General features: G+C 45.6%; 1 protein-coding gene and 1 non-coding gene across 4 annotated transcripts in view; both read left to right on the top strand.

Moving 5' to 3' along the window:
• Iars (isoleucyl-tRNA synthetase) overlaps positions 1-14,956 on the top strand; it is a 54,317-nt gene that overhangs the window by 11,716 nt on the left and 27,645 nt on the right. For all 3 annotated transcript variants that reach the window (XM_028763213.1, XM_028763214.1, XM_028763215.1), the window contains 12 exons: positions 1,677-1,764; positions 2,262-2,322; positions 2,974-3,069; positions 4,260-4,382; positions 4,850-4,941; positions 6,031-6,129; positions 6,923-7,049; positions 8,433-8,506; positions 9,575-9,769; positions 11,471-11,557; positions 13,778-13,861; positions 14,650-14,794. In XM_028763213.1, coding sequence (XP_028619046.1) covers positions 1,677-1,764; positions 2,262-2,322; positions 2,974-3,069; positions 4,260-4,382; positions 4,850-4,941; positions 6,031-6,129; positions 6,923-7,049; positions 8,433-8,506; positions 9,575-9,769; positions 11,471-11,557; positions 13,778-13,861; positions 14,650-14,794 — 1,271 coding nt within the window. The remainder of the gene's footprint in view (positions 1-1,676; positions 1,765-2,261; positions 2,323-2,973; positions 3,070-4,259; positions 4,383-4,849; positions 4,942-6,030; positions 6,130-6,922; positions 7,050-8,432; positions 8,507-9,574; positions 9,770-11,470; positions 11,558-13,777; positions 13,862-14,649; positions 14,795-14,956) is intronic.
• LOC114617692 lies at positions 13,061-13,187 on the top strand. The gene has a single exon (XR_003710842.1). It is a non-coding gene; the product is annotated as a small nucleolar RNA SNORA24 (small nucleolar RNA).

The following is a 14,956-nucleotide window of genomic DNA, read 5'->3' as shown; positions in this document are numbered from 1 at the left end:
ACCCACACTCCAGTGTCATTCCCTTCCCCACATCCTGCCTTTCTGTGTTTATAACCCCTGTGTGAATGAATTACGATTTGAGAAAAAATAAAAAGTCTAATATGGAAAAAAAAAAAATGTGTGTGGGCGGCTTTATTTGGTTTCTTCCTGAACCTTGGAGAAGCCTGTTAGGAAGAGCCGTTGTCCATATATATAGGTGCCGGACTCTGGAGTCTGTAGCTGCTTCCCTAAGGGAGGTCTGATGCCATTGGGACTTTTTCTATGTAACCCATGAGTCAATGGCACATTTGGAGGTTTTGGACATATGTTGCAAATATAACTCTTGAGTACGCATGCATGCATGCACACACGCAGACCACTCATGTAATTACACACTTCGTCTTGCTCTGGTCATGTTTTATATAAAATGAGGACTTGGCGTATAGCAGTGTTTCTATGACTTCTGCACCAGTGAAGGCAGTTTTTGAATGAATTACAAAGGTCCTTAAAATATCCATGGAAATGGGTGACATGCTCTAGTAGGTTATATAGTATATGACACTTTATAGTGGAAGTTTAAGTTTCCTTTTGCTTTTTTGGGGGCAGTTTGTCAATATCAAAGTTTTGATGCATCTGTATCTGCTCTAGGCTTTCAGGGATGATATCCTCCAGAAATATTTTACCGAGGGTACACAGATACATATATTTTCTTACAGTGTTATAGTAATATTTTAAAAGCAACTTAACTGTTCTTCAATTAGTTTGTTAGAAGCTGTTTGTGGTATCTTGATTTAAAAAGCCAGTGGTGCCATGTGAAAAAGTCAGGGGCAGAGCATCTGTATGTTCTACTGCACAGGGTCATGGTCACAGTGTTGTAAGTGCCCATGCTGGAAGTGTCCCTAGAGAATCCACTTATGCTTGTTAGAAGATGAAGAGAACTAGTGCATGTCTCTCTCATGCCCACACACACATACACACACACTCATACACTCATTACTGTGTACCGAGTCATCTGGATTATGACACATCAGTGAGTTCAGCTTCTGAGGGAAGGAGAGCATAAGGAGCTGTGACCTTGTGAGCCACCTGAGTCATTAATGCTAAGATTTGGGAGGAAGGTGCTTGTTCATTTTGAGACATAGTCTCACTGTTGAGTGTCTGTTAGCCTGGAACTCAGTGTACACTATGTAGACCAGGCTGGCATGGAACTCAAAGATCCACTCCCAGATTTTTTTTTTTTTTTTTTTTTTTTTTTTGGTTTTTTGAGACAGGGTTTCTCTGTGTAGCCCTGGCTGTCCTGGAACTCACTCTGTAGACCAGGCTGGCCTCGAACTCAGAAATCCGCCTGCCTCTTCCTCCCAAGTGGTGGGATTAAAGGCGTACGCCACCACCGCCCGGAAATTTTAGAATTTTTTAAAAAACATTCACATACATTACCTGTAGAAAGAGAAAATAAAGGTTAATTTTCCCAAACAGACATGAATGTTCTCAATAATGGCCACATACCCTGCTGCCTTTGATGTCTCAGCACGTCTGGGTAGCAGCGCCGCCCAGCTTTGCAGTGTCTCTATGAGTACAGGGCACACAGTAGATACAGGTGACACAAGCTTCTTGGTGCAATAAATATGCTTGGTGCATGTCTTCATAGTCAACCAGTCTGGATGCCACCAATGTCCTCTTTTTCTTCCTTCTCTTAGACGTTGCCAGGGAAAAATTGTTCATTTTAATGGAAGCCAGATTATCGGCCCTCTATAAACAAGAGAGCGACTATGAGATCCTTGAGAGGTGAGTGCTCATAAAGTGGATGTAGTGCTCATTTTGTGTGTGTGTGTGTGTGTGTGTGTGTGTGTGTGTGTGTCTTAGGAGGACAGCGGCTTGTCATCGGTTCTGCTTTTGTGACAATAGCTGTGAGCCTCAGAGGATGGCCACAGTTTCATTACTTTGATTTTTTCTTTTTTTAATTTTGTATGTACATTATGTGTGGGTGGGTGTGCACATGTGTGCCATGGGTAAACATCACGTGTCTTCCCCCGTCACTCTCCTTGGTAGTCCAGAGACAGGCTTTCTCATGGAACTTGGGCTTACCAGTTTAAGGTCAAGCCTGCAAGTCCCCTGGATCCCCATGTTTCCTCTCCGGCTCTGGGGTTCCAGGCACGCACCATCATTCCGTGTGTTTCCGGGATCCAGACTCAATGCCCATGCCTGAGCAGGAAGCATTCTACTAACTGAACCATCTCCCTGGCTTTGTTGCTTTGATTTACGGATTTATCTTCCTTTTCAAGGTTTCCTGGTTCCTCTCTCAAAGGCAAGAGATACAAGCCGTTGTTTGACTACTTTATTAAGGTCAGTTTGGGGCCGGTTCGCTGTGGCTCTCTCCTTCCATTTCTTTGATAATCGTAGCGAGGTGATGAGTGGGACTCACATGACCTCCTTACTAATGTTCCTGGGAGTATGTCTGCATCCGAGACTCTGCTTCAGTATTAGAACGTTGCTCTCTGTAAATGAATTAGAATTTTACCACTGACCAGCTCGCTGACCGCATCTCCACACTGGCATTCTCCTTCCCCAGTAAGCTCATCCCCTGTTGTAAAGGCTCTTGACCCCTTTGTCACTGTATACTGAGTTCAGTTCACTTTCAGGTCTCTCTCTCCCTCCCTCTCTCTCTCCTTCAGCGGGATGCATGTGTGTGTGTGTTATATACATGTGGGTGTAAGTGGGTACAGATGTGCACACATGTGGAGACCAGAGGTTGATGTCAGCTCTCCTTTGACTGCTCCTCTTTAATTACCGAGACAGGGCCTTTTGCTGAACATGCAGCTTGCCTGTTGAGATAGTCTGTCTAGCCAAGCTTGTGCCAGGGATTCCCATATCTACTTCTCTGCGTCTGTCTTCCTAATTGGAATTATTTTGTCTTTTCTATTTACATGTTCAACAGTTAATTTCAGGTCTTTCTCCCCATGTTTCATCTAACACTCTGCAACCTTTCTCTTCCAGTACAGGGAGAACGGTGCCTTCGCCGTGCTCGTTGACCACTATGTGAAGGATGAAGAAGGCACGGGCGTCGTTCACCAGGCCCCGTACTTTGGCGCTGTGAGTAGCATACTCTTGCAGAAGTATGTGTGGGAAGTAACTATCAGAGGCCACTGCTCCTGGGGTGCGGAGGCACGGGTCTCATTAAGCCGCTCCGTCTTGCCAAGATCAATGGAATCAGGCTTTGTTTCTGACTCATTGCCCCCAAAGACGGCACAGAAAACCGGTACCTGCAGTCCACATCCTTCCTGCTGATTCCTGGGTGCAGGTCGAACCCTGAGCTGTTGTCAGTTCTAATAGCAAGGTCAAATGAGCCAATGTAGTTCAGAGCTCAGCATCCCTCACGAGCAGCATCAACCAGTAACATTTGGATCCGCTTCGAAGCGTGGTGGTGTAACCTAGGAGAGCTCTGCCACCGGAAGCCTGTTTCCCTAGTAACGGGGAGTGCTTAACATGAGATCAGTACCGTCATCCTTGCAGCTCTTGATAGGACACAGCGCTGTATGCCCACCAAGCTTTGTGCCTTCCACCCCCTTTGACTTTCATTATACAGATATGCGTGTATAAAATTTAACTTAAGGAGGACTTTTGCTTTTAATTTTTGTTGTTTTGGTGGCTTTGTTTGGCTTAGCTTTGGGTTTTTGAGACATGTCTCACTATAGTCTTTATTCCTGACTGGCCTGGAACTCACTGTGTAGACCAGGCTCCCTTGAGCTCAGGTCCATCTGCCTCTGCTTCCCAAATATGGAATCAAAGATGAGCGCCACTGCACCCGGCTGTGGTTTATTTTTATTTATTTATTTTTATTTATTTATTTATTCATTTATTTATTTTGTTTTGTTTTGTTTTTGGAGACAGGGTTTCTCTGTGTAGCCCTGGCTGTCCTGGAACTCACTCTGTAGACCAGGCTGGCCTCGAACTCAGAAATCCGCCTGCCTCTGCCTCCCAAGTGCTGGGATTAAAGGCGTGCGCCACCACTGCCCGGCTGTGGTTTAGTTTTAAAATGTTCATGTGTGGTATCTAATGACCGGGATGACTGAGCTAGACAATGTAACCGAGGTTCAGCTGTGAGGCCTAGATAATAGAGGTGTCCGTAAGTCACCACATTTAGAAGTAGAAGGTTACTTAGATGTATACAAGATAGTATTGAAAAATTATCTTACAAATCTATATAAACTCAAGCTTTCCTTTTTCCTCACACATGCACTTAGACACTTTTATCCCCCAACCCACGTTCTTGTCTGTCTCAGGACGATCATCGCGTCTGTATGGACTTCAACGTTATTCAGAAAGACTCCACCCCTGTTTGTCCTGTGGATGCTTCTGGCTGCTTCACAGAGGAAGTGACACATTTTGTGGGGCAGTATGTGAAGGTTGGTGCTTTGTGTGCATGGAAGGGTGTGGCCTATCATCACACTTAGAATTACTGTAGACATTTTAAAATTTAAGCACTGAAAACAAGCAAAGACAGCTATTAGCCACATTCTGAGAGTTTGCACCAGTCTGTCCTGCCTCGACCTTCTGAGGCTCAGGTAATCACTTGTGTGTGAAAACTTCAATGCCTGAAAAGTTACAGGTGTTTGTTCAAATTGCCTAAGTAGGTAAAACAGCAGAGTAGTTTTCTGGGTTTCGTGTTTAATGTTGTGTTGAGGGTGAACCCAAAGGGCTCGTGCATTCTGGGCAAGCTTCTTTCCTTCTAGCCCCAGAACAGATACTTTCAAAAGACACCAATTATTTGTGCCTTTTATCCATTTTAAAATACCAGATTTTGGTAATATATTTATATTGTTATTAAGTATGCCAATGTGTTTTAGTGACTGACATTTTAATTTTTCAACAGGATGCGGACAAAAATATCATCAGGATGTTGAAGGAGCAGGGCCGACTGCTTGTGGCGAGCACCTTCACTCACAGCTACCCTTTCTGCTGGAGGTGAGGGTGCTGAGTGCTGTGGTAGGGGCTTCTCAGCCGCACCATATGGCTGTTAGAGCATCCTGTAAATATTCAAATGGAATGTACTGTTCCGTGTCCTGAAATTTGCCGCACATTTTCTCTGTGCCTCCAGGGGTCTATCATCAGAAGAACCATTTTCTTTTTCTTTTCTCTTTTTTGTTTTTGCTTTCTTTCTAGGTTGGTGGTTGGTTGGTTGGTTGGCTGGTTGGCTGGTTGGTTGGTTGGTTGGTTGGTTTTTGGAGACAGATTTTTTTTTTTTCTGTGTAGCCCTGGGTGGCCTGGAACTCTTCTGTAGACCAGGCTAGCCTTAAACTCAGTGATCCATCTGCTTCTGCCTCCTGAGTACTGGGATTAAAGACATGCATCATGATCACTCGGCTTCAGAAGAACCATTAAATAAAAATCATGTGTGTGTGTGTGTGTGTGCTGAGAGGGTCAATTTTGGGTGCTCTGCAAGAGCAGCAGGCAGTCTTCATCGCCTGAGTCGTCTCTCCAGGCCCTAGTTTTGTTCATCTTTTTTCCTTTATCTTCCTCGGGTTCATTTGAAAGGAGACAGGAGACTCTGACATCTGTGTTAGTTTTTCATTGATTGTCTTTGTGTGTAAGTATGCCTGTGCGTGTGCTTGCATGCCCTGGTGTGTCTGTGGGGGTCTGAACAAAGCATAGAAGTCAGTTCTCTCTTTCCACCCTGTTGATTTCTGGGATGGAACCCTGGTCATCATGCCTGACAGCAAGTACCATTATCTTCTGAGGTATCTGCTGGTCTGGACACTTTGGAGGTTGGGGGGAGTTCGAGACACTGTTTCTCTGTGTAGCCCTGGCTGTCCTGGAACTTACTCTGTAGAGCAGGCTGGCCTTGAACTCAGAAATCCACCTGCCTCTGCCTCCCACGATCTGGGATTAAAGGCGTGTGCCACCACTGCTTGACCCTGGACACTTGTAAAATAAAAGTAACTGTCAGCAGAAGGCTGAATAGGTGAAGTGATACTGATTAGAAATTAAAGTCAGTCTTGCCCTTATTAACTGCTCGCCTCTGTCTGATCAGTGGAATCTGTGTTCTGGTCCCAGGTCGGACACGCCCCTCATTTACAAGTCAGTGCCCAGCTGGTTTGTGCGGGTGGAGCACATGGTGGAGCAGCTACTGAAGAACAATGACCTGTGTTACTGGTGAGCATTTCCTTCCTACTGTTCTTCACGGGTACTAAGTAAGTACAGCTCAAGTACTAACCGTCTCTAATTGTTTATTACAATTTGTAATTGTCTTTATCAGTAGGAAAACACAGTCGTTTACAGCTAAAGTAATATCTGCTTATGATAGAAGATGTAAGAACTCATTTTCCTTTGTAAAGCCCACTAGAGATAAGCAAGTGTTACTTATATATGACTTACAGGATGAATTGACTTTGGGAAAAATGTCTTAGACATGGTATGTACGCTTTTAATCCCAGCACTCAGGAAGCAGAGGCAGGCAGACCTCTGAGTTCGAGGCCAGCCTACCCTACCTAGTAAGTTCCAGGACACCCAAGGCTACACAGTGAGACCCTGTTTCAAAAACAAGTGAACAAACAAACAATCTTGCTATACTGAGACTGTTACCTTCGCTATGACGAAGACTAGTGTGTGTCTGCCAAAGCTGTTTATTTATAACCATTTTGGCTGTTTGAGTCCCTGGTGTGTGGATATGTTCTGCCCTTGGCTTTACAGCAAAGGTCAAGCACAGAAACCGTTGTCCTCTGCAGCTGTTCTTCGCTGCAAGTGCCAGCCTACCTCATGAATAATCAAATAGACAAAAAAAGAAGCTTCCCAAACACGTTCGTGCCATCTTTTCAAAGGATGTGCTAGATGTGAGCCTAGCATAATGTTTCCACAAAGTGTCACACAAGGCTGTGTTATCCTGCTTTATAGTCTTCACCTAGTCTAGTGCTCCTGCATGACTGTCGATGTCATCTCTCTGTGACAGGGTCCCAGAGTTTGTCCGAGAAAAACGGTTTGGAAATTGGCTGAAGGAGGCACGTGACTGGGCAATTTCCAGAAACAGATACTGGGGCACCCCCATCCCACTGTGGGTCAGTGAAGACTTGGAGGAGGTGAGACTAGGCTTTATGGCCTCCTGTTGACTGTCGCTGAAGACAAAGATGTCATGTTGTGTGATTTGGTGTTAAAAAGTGTGGACTCTTACTGTCTTAATTTTTTTTCTAGAATGATCATGTGAGACAGTCTGTGTAGGGGTTTACTTTTTAAGTGCAGATTTAAATTTTTATTCTGTAAAATGGAAAAAATAGTAATTTTTTTTTTCTTTTCAATAAAATCAACACATTCGATGGTGGGTGGATGTTGCTTTGATTTTTTTTTTTTTTCCCCAATCCCTTGCCATGACATTAAGTTACAGAACTAACTTCAAGCTGAGCTGACTCCTGGTGTGGTGCTGCACACCTTTTATCTCAACACTCGGGAGGCAGAGGCAGGTGAAACTGCCAGTTTGTAGCCAACCTGACCTCCACAGAAAGTTCGAGGCCAGCCAGAGGGAAATACTGGGACTCTATCTAAAAAGAAAAAGGAAGGAAGGAAGAAAGAAAGAAAGTTAAACTGACCTTGTGTGTACTCAGAGCAGAAACTGGTGAAGAAAACGCATCTGAAGCGTTGCATACCCTAACTTCTGAAACCGTGTTTGGTTTATGTGAGTCTAGACGTGCCGCTTGAGCAGGCAGTCAGAATTTCATGGTAGAGCCTTCCTTTTGCCCTGAGTGGAGAGTATGCCAACAGTGATGAGCAACAATGCCCAGGGTTTAGTGGATTCCGAGAACGTGAGAGGCAACAGTGAGTTACTGAGTAGAAACCTTTTCAGGACCAAAGGGAAGGAGCAGAGAAAGGCCCTGGGTGCCCAAGAAGCAGAAGCCTTGCCCTTTGTGAAAGCAGGAAGCCTCTCCTGCTGACCTGACCCCTCTCCGTCAGGTGCTCCTCGTTCTCTGGTCCACCTATCTCCACCCCAGCTCTTTACCTGAGCATGGTCCCAACTCCTTGTGAATTAGGCTGCTTTTCTTCTTATTACACCGTCAGCACAATAACTTAGTTCTAGCCTTTGATTGGAAAGATGGGAGATGAAATAGCAAGATCCAGGCACAAGGAAGAAAGTAAGGTGCCACTGGGTCATAGTCTAGGACATTTTATTTATTCTAGGCAGAGATTGATTGTGATAAATCCTCAGAAATGTCTGTTGAGGTGATGGCTGTGGGTTTAGGGCCTGTGCTGCAGACCTGCAGAGGGAACACAGTCAGGACTGGCTTCTTTGGAGCCGGAGGTCTTGCCCGAGAGATGAGCCCTGTCGGCACCCACTGCCCTGCAGCTCAGAGTGCTCCGTTAACCCGCTTGTAAAGATAATCAGGTTTCTACAGCCAAACAGCAGGCTGCCTAAATGACCTCAGCACAGTCTCCTTGGCTCTGAGGAGTTCCTGTTGTCTTCGTTTTTACAGGTAGTGTGTGTTGGATCAGTGGCAGAGCTTGAAGAATTGTCAGGAACAAAAGTCTCAGATCTCCACAGAGAGAGGTCAGTTCCCCAACACCTCACTCACTGCCATGCTGTCATCCTGGGAGTCACAGATCTGTACCCGGAAAGCACTGGTCAGCTAGCTACTTGGCTGATGAGTCATGTTGGTCTGTGTGATCCACCCTCCCTGCTTACTTCAAATGTCACATAACTTTCTTTGATACATCGCTTTTCAGATTGAGGGCCCCTGGTGGTCTCAGCCTTTGGGGGCAACTGTTCTATTTTTTAGACAAAGTTTCACAGTATAGTAGGTCTTGCTGTCATAGAAGTCACTTCATAGGCCATGCTGAACAGAGATCCACCTGCCACCCCTCCAGGTCACAGTTTATTTTGTTTTGTTTTTGCATATGTACTTTTCCACTAGTGTGTGCTCAGAGAAGTGCATCGTTAGAGAAGTCCATTCACTGAACAAATACTCTGGAGTGAGCTTTCACAAACCCTGATAGTATAGATAGGTTCATCACTCTGGCCTGTTCTTACCGTCAGGATACTTAGATGAGAATGTAAACGGGTGTTGGTAGCAGAGCATGGCTAACAGTTTTACAGTAAGAATAAGTATACACCCCGCACGTAAAGTAAAAGCCAGGCATGAGTGCTGAAATCAACACTCAGGAGGCAGTGCCAGGAGCAAAGAGTTCAGAGCCATTCACAGCTACATAGCAAGTTAAGGCCAGCCTGATTTATGAGGCTCTACCTCAGAACTAGAAAAAAAAGGTATGGTCAATACATACACTGACTGCGTAGTTACTTATCGTCACCGCTAACCCCTGTGAGCCATGCGTATTCTCATGTGCTGTGCCTTTCTTCTTGCTGCACAGATTTGTTTGCATCCCGTCATCAGGAACATATAAATAAGTAAAGCATTATGTCACATTACCCCCATATGATGTCACTAGTCAAAAGAAAAACTTCAGCTCCCTTATAACCTTATAGGACCACCACTGTACATGTAGCCTCTCATCCACCAAAGGACTGCAGCGTGACACATAAATGTAATGCTGTCCGATTGGCACTTAGACTGTTAAGTTCTTCACAGTGAATAGAGGCGGCAACTTTTCTGTTTGTCAGCATCGACCACCTGACCATCCCATCCCGATGCGGGAAAGGACCGTTGCGTCGCGTCTCTGAGGTGTTTGACTGCTGGTTCGAGAGTGGAAGTATGCCCTATGCCCAGGTTCATTATCCGTTCGAGAGCAAGCGCGAGTTTGAGGATGCCTTTCCTGCCGACTTCATTGCCGAAGGCATCGATCAAACCAGAGGATGGTATGTTACTCACGGATGTGTGCCCCGTCTTTCTTTGGGTGTTTCTGTTTGTTTTGCTTTACCAAACATGAGTTTCAAGTCTAGCTTTTATGTGTTCACATTCTGAGAACAACCCAGGTGTGTGGAGAGGTCTTGGTATTAGTTTCACGTAGCCAGTGCTCTGTTTGAAGCCACACTGTCATGCTCACTGGGCAAAGGTCTCTCATCTTCTCATGCGCAGGCTTTGTGGCCCGACACTCACTTAGTGCATTCGTGGCTGACGGTGCCGCAGGGCTGCACTTAGAGAACTGCCGCTGTGGTCCTCTGCTCTGTCCATTTGAATCTGTTAGATGGTCCTCCAGGAACACATTTCTCAGGGTTTTGTTGTTGTTTATTTTTTTTGTTTTGTTTTGTTTTGTTTTTTCAAGACAGGGTTTCTCTGTGTAGCCCTGGCTGTCCTGGAACTCACTCTGTAAACCAGGCTGGCCTCGAACTCTCCAACTCAGAAATCCGCCTGCCTCTGCCTCCCAAGTGCTGGGATTAAAAGCGTGCGCCACCACCGCCCGGCTGTTTAATGTTTTTTTTTAAATGCATGTATATGTGTATACACACTCCTGGTTTTTTGCACTTAAGTTTAGTGCCAAGGCCAGATGACTATCTGACTTTCTGGAATTAGAATTACAGGCTGCTGTGAGCCATGTGATGTGGGTGCTGGGAATTGAATTCTGATCTCTGAAGTAGCTGGGTGTGTTAACTATCCATGTTACCTCTCCAGCCCCACAAATTCCCGTGTTCTAAGGAGGGCCAACTTACTCACTAATACCTAAGCGTGTTTCTCCAGGGGAAGTGAAGTCTGGCCTTTGGTAAACTCCCCTATCGGTCACTTGTCTTATCTGCTTCCTAGTCCCTCTTGTTGCCTGAGCTGCCTGCAGGACACCAGGTCTCCTGTGGAACAGAAAGGGATGTTTGGATAGATATTTGTATCAGTGTATTTGGTCTAGGCTCTGGTCTTTTTCAGTTTGCATTCCTTGATGTTCTTGAAGTACTGCAGGAGCAAGTCAAGATGGCACAAGAACATCTCCTCTCTGGTATAGGAAGCGAGTCCATGATGTAAGAGTATCTCCTTCACAGTGACAGGCTGTGAGCGTCTGACCCTGCAGAGTGGAAGTTGTTTCCTGGTTCTGAGTGCTTTTTGTCTTTTGTTATCACGTAGTCTGTCTCTCAGGATCCCACAGGATCTCACAGGAAACATGACACCTCTCAGCTAGTGGCTCTGGTAGTCCTGGGCATGCCTTAGAATGTTGCCTACAGTTCCTCGATGCAAGCTTTTGTTTTAAGAAAATTTTGTTTTGCCAAACAGACTCTTAACTTTGAGTGATCTGTCATGGGCATGATGCTTCTGCATGATTACATGATTACATGATTATCAAGATGTATAATACAGGCTTGGCCAGGTAGCCCAGTGAGTAGATGCAGTTACCACCAAGTCGGATAACCTGAGTTGGAACTTAAGGACCCGCATGGTGGAAGGAAAGACTCAGTGCTCACATGTTGTCCTCTGACCTCCACATACCCCGTGAGAAAAAAATATGAAAGACGTGTAATGAATCAAAGCTAAAGGTTCAGTCTAGTGAATAAATGTACATTTTCCTGTGCTTAGATTACTTTTCTACCTTTAATGAATTATTCTGGCTTGTTTTTGTCCCCCCCAACCCCCCTTAGGTTTTATACTCTGCTTGTGCTAGCCACTGCCCTCTTTGGACAACCACCTTTCAAGAATGTGATTGTGAACGGCCTCATCTTGGCAAGGCAGGTACACCCACCCCTCTCTGTAGCGATGACTTATACGCTCCTGCACTCTTTATTCTGTCCCTGAAATTTCTTCAAAACAACCATGTTCTGACTGGCCCTCACCACATTTTCTCTGTAAAGAGAGGGACTTAGCACTGCCAACCTTGATCTCCAAGGCCCCTTGCCTTCTAATCTCAAGCTGGTGTTTGCTGTTGAGATAGGGTCTCACCATGCAGCCCCAGCTGCCTTAGAACTTAATCTTGTGGACTAAGCTAGTCTTGAACTCAGAGAACCACCCCTGTTTTCCAGCCCTGTATACCTGTTGCAGACTTCTTACACTCCCTTTAGTATAGCTTTGTTTTATTTTCCTGGGCAGAGCTGTCTTGGCAGGTTTACTTCCTCCCGTCTTAGCCTCCCAAGTGCTGAGGTGTGCCCTGTGGTTCCATGTTCTGCCTGTGCCCCTGTGCGGAGTCCTCTGCCAATGCAGAGGGACAGTCCATGTGAGGCAAGAAGGGAGCCTGGCTCAACACACCACTGGTGTGTTGCAAACATCTAGAATCTGACAGCGGGCAGTTTGTTTTAGACATTTAAAGTACAATTTTGGAAGAAAGTTTTCTGGTGACAGCCACCTCTAGTGCTTAAAGCTGGCTGCTTGTAAACCGGTTTGCAAAGTACACGTGGGCTTTACCAGGAAGTACGTGTGACCTCTACCTGGAAGAGTGGTTTTATAGCTTAAGGGCCTAGGATCTGGTAGTTATTGTCTGGGTCTTACAGACAGCCTAGAGGTCACCAGGCTACAAAGTACTCGTGACATCTCCCCTGAGGGTAGGTTCTCTTCTTTGTGAAGAGTCTGGGATAAACATAATAGTCTGGGGAATTCAGGTGTGGTCTGGCCCTACCACACACTGCCCAGATCACCAAGCTTGTAATTCATCTACTCGCAGCCTGGGTGGGAAAGCGGTGTACGCATTCTTCCCTAGTAGACACACGTCATTCTGTGTCCTTAAACCTTCTTGGTTTCCCTAGCGTTTATCTGACTACTGAGACCTTGAAGTACAGGAGAGGGTACGGACATCTGTGCACTCTACACTCCTGTTTTTGATACACTTGCCCTGTCCATCTCTGCATGGCTCCATGTGTCTTAAGTAGGAAGACTCCATTGTGGGCCAGGCCTCCTGCAGACAGAGCAAGGCACACACCAGACAGTGTTAGTAGTAACACAGTGCTTCCAGTGACGTCACTAGCAACAGTTAAAGTTGACTTAGCCGAGCATCTCGTAAGATCCATTGGCGGTCATGTCTCATTGTGTTTCACTCCTGACTCAGATTTTTAATGTCCTCTTTGTAATATATGAGGAAACTCTGGATTTCAGAGACCCTGTGACTTCCAGGAGCAGAGACACAGGACCACACTAGACTCCTCCCAGTGTTTTTGTCTCCTATGGAGAATTATTTCTTAGTTGTATTAGTGTCAGAATTTCTTTGCTGCGTTAACCCTATTCAGTCAGTAAAAATAATAATATTCCATGTGTTCCTGGGACCTGTCTGCTGTGGCAATCTTCTTCCTGCTCAGCCACAGAAGAGCATGTTTTTGGCAAAATTGTCACTGTTTAGTTGGTACCAGCTTCTGATTTGCACAAGTAACAGTTTTTACTGTTGTGTACTGGGATGCCAAACTACTGTGTGTGTGTCTCTTGCTGTGATATATCGCCATGACTGAAAACTGCTTGAGGGAAGATTTCATTTCATCTTACACCTCTCAGGTACTCCATGGTCAGTCACAGTCTCACTGAGGGGAGTCACAGCAGAAACTGCTCCCGCCAACCTTGGAACTCCCTTAAAGATGTAGCGGTACCATGGTATTAAAAGACTTTATTAGGTGATTTAGTGGGTGTCAGCACTTTCTGTGCAAGCTCAGCAACTTGACTAACTTGGATCCCTGGAAGCCACATAAAGATGGAAGGAGAGAACAGACCCCACGAAACTGTCTGATCTCTGCTTGAGTGCTATGACCCATACACACACAGACATCAAGCACATGTGAATACACAGTCACAAAAATAACTTGAATATAAAAGGCCTAACAAATAAAAACAAATCACCCCGCCATCGTGACTTTCACCAGCACGTACTTGTCCCCCTTCCATTTGTGTTTGTGTGTTTGCCTGCAGTGTACCTCTGTATATAAGATCAACTGTATTTACTCACTTAATTGTTAATCTACTTTTTGTTTTACAAGTGATGGCCAAAAAATGAGCAAGCGGAAAAAGAACTACCCAGATCCAGTTTCCATCATCAATAAGTATGGGGCCGACGCCCTCAGGTATGAAGCAGCCCTTTGCTCGGGTGTATCTCATGTAATCATCCTCCGAGTGCTGTGTAATTATGCTTTAACTGTTGGGTCTCTGTATGGGGAGTTTGGCTTTTATAGTTGGTGTTTTTCAAATCTAGAAGTCTTAGAGGACTAGAAACTGTCCCAGATGCCACAAGCCATCCATGACCTCCTGGATGGGTGCATATTTGCATATTGTCTCTACCTCAGCTCCTTTCTAGGTTCCTCATCTTGTTGGTATTAGGTGTGTCTCTCTCTCTCTCTCTCTCTCTCTCTCTCTCTCTCTCTCTCCCTTTCTCTCCCTTTCTCTCCCTCTCTCTCTCTCTCTCTCTCTCTCCCCAGAACAAATAAACTAATACAGGAGGTTTTAGATCCTGTTTAGGTTGCAAAGGCCTAGAGAGTTTGTTCAGTATCTCCATGTCATAGGTAAAACCCACACCTAGGCCCATGCTGTGCACCTTCACACAATTCCCTGTGGCCCGGAAACAAAGGCTGACCCTCCACCCATTCATCTGTTTGTTTGGGCTGGGCCATTCTCCACAGTGAGGGTGCTCCTTCAGAGTGTAGCAGATCTCCTCATGAACCTGTGTACACCTGTGGTGGGGGTGCCAGTGTATAAGCTCTGTTCCTCTGCAGAGGAAAGCAGAGTTTGACCTGGCCTTCTTCATCTTTAGTCAAAGGAGAAAGACTTACATGATCTAAAGAGGAACTGGAATGTTTGCTTCATCAAAGTAGTAATACTTGGTTTACTGTCTGTGTAACTTTTCTGCTTCTATCAGGTTGTACCTGATCAATTCTCCTGTGGTAAGAGCAGAAAACCTGCGCTTCAAGGAGGAAGGTGTGCGCGATGTCCTCAAGGATGTGCTGCTCCCGTGGTACAACGCTTACCGCTTCTTCATCCAGAACGTCTTTAGGCTCCACAAGGTATGGACAGCATTGGTCGTGTGTGCTGAGCCATGAGGTGGGCCTGTGTGGGACCTGGAGGCTTTCTTGTGCCATCTGCTGTTGTTGGGTAACCCAGAGCCGTGAGGAAGCCTTACATGATGATGCAGAGGGTGTCCGGTTCTCTGTAGGAATGGCCTCCTC

This window comes from Grammomys surdaster, unplaced genomic scaffold, assembly GCF_004785775.1.
Source record: "Grammomys surdaster isolate TR1022 unplaced genomic scaffold, NIH_TR_1.0 137, whole genome shotgun sequence".
In the NCBI taxonomy this organism is placed as follows: domain Eukaryota; kingdom Metazoa; phylum Chordata; class Mammalia; order Rodentia; family Muridae; genus Grammomys; species Grammomys surdaster.
The sequence above is the reverse complement of the archived record's forward strand: the minus strand, read 5'-3'. Positions and strand labels throughout refer to the sequence as shown.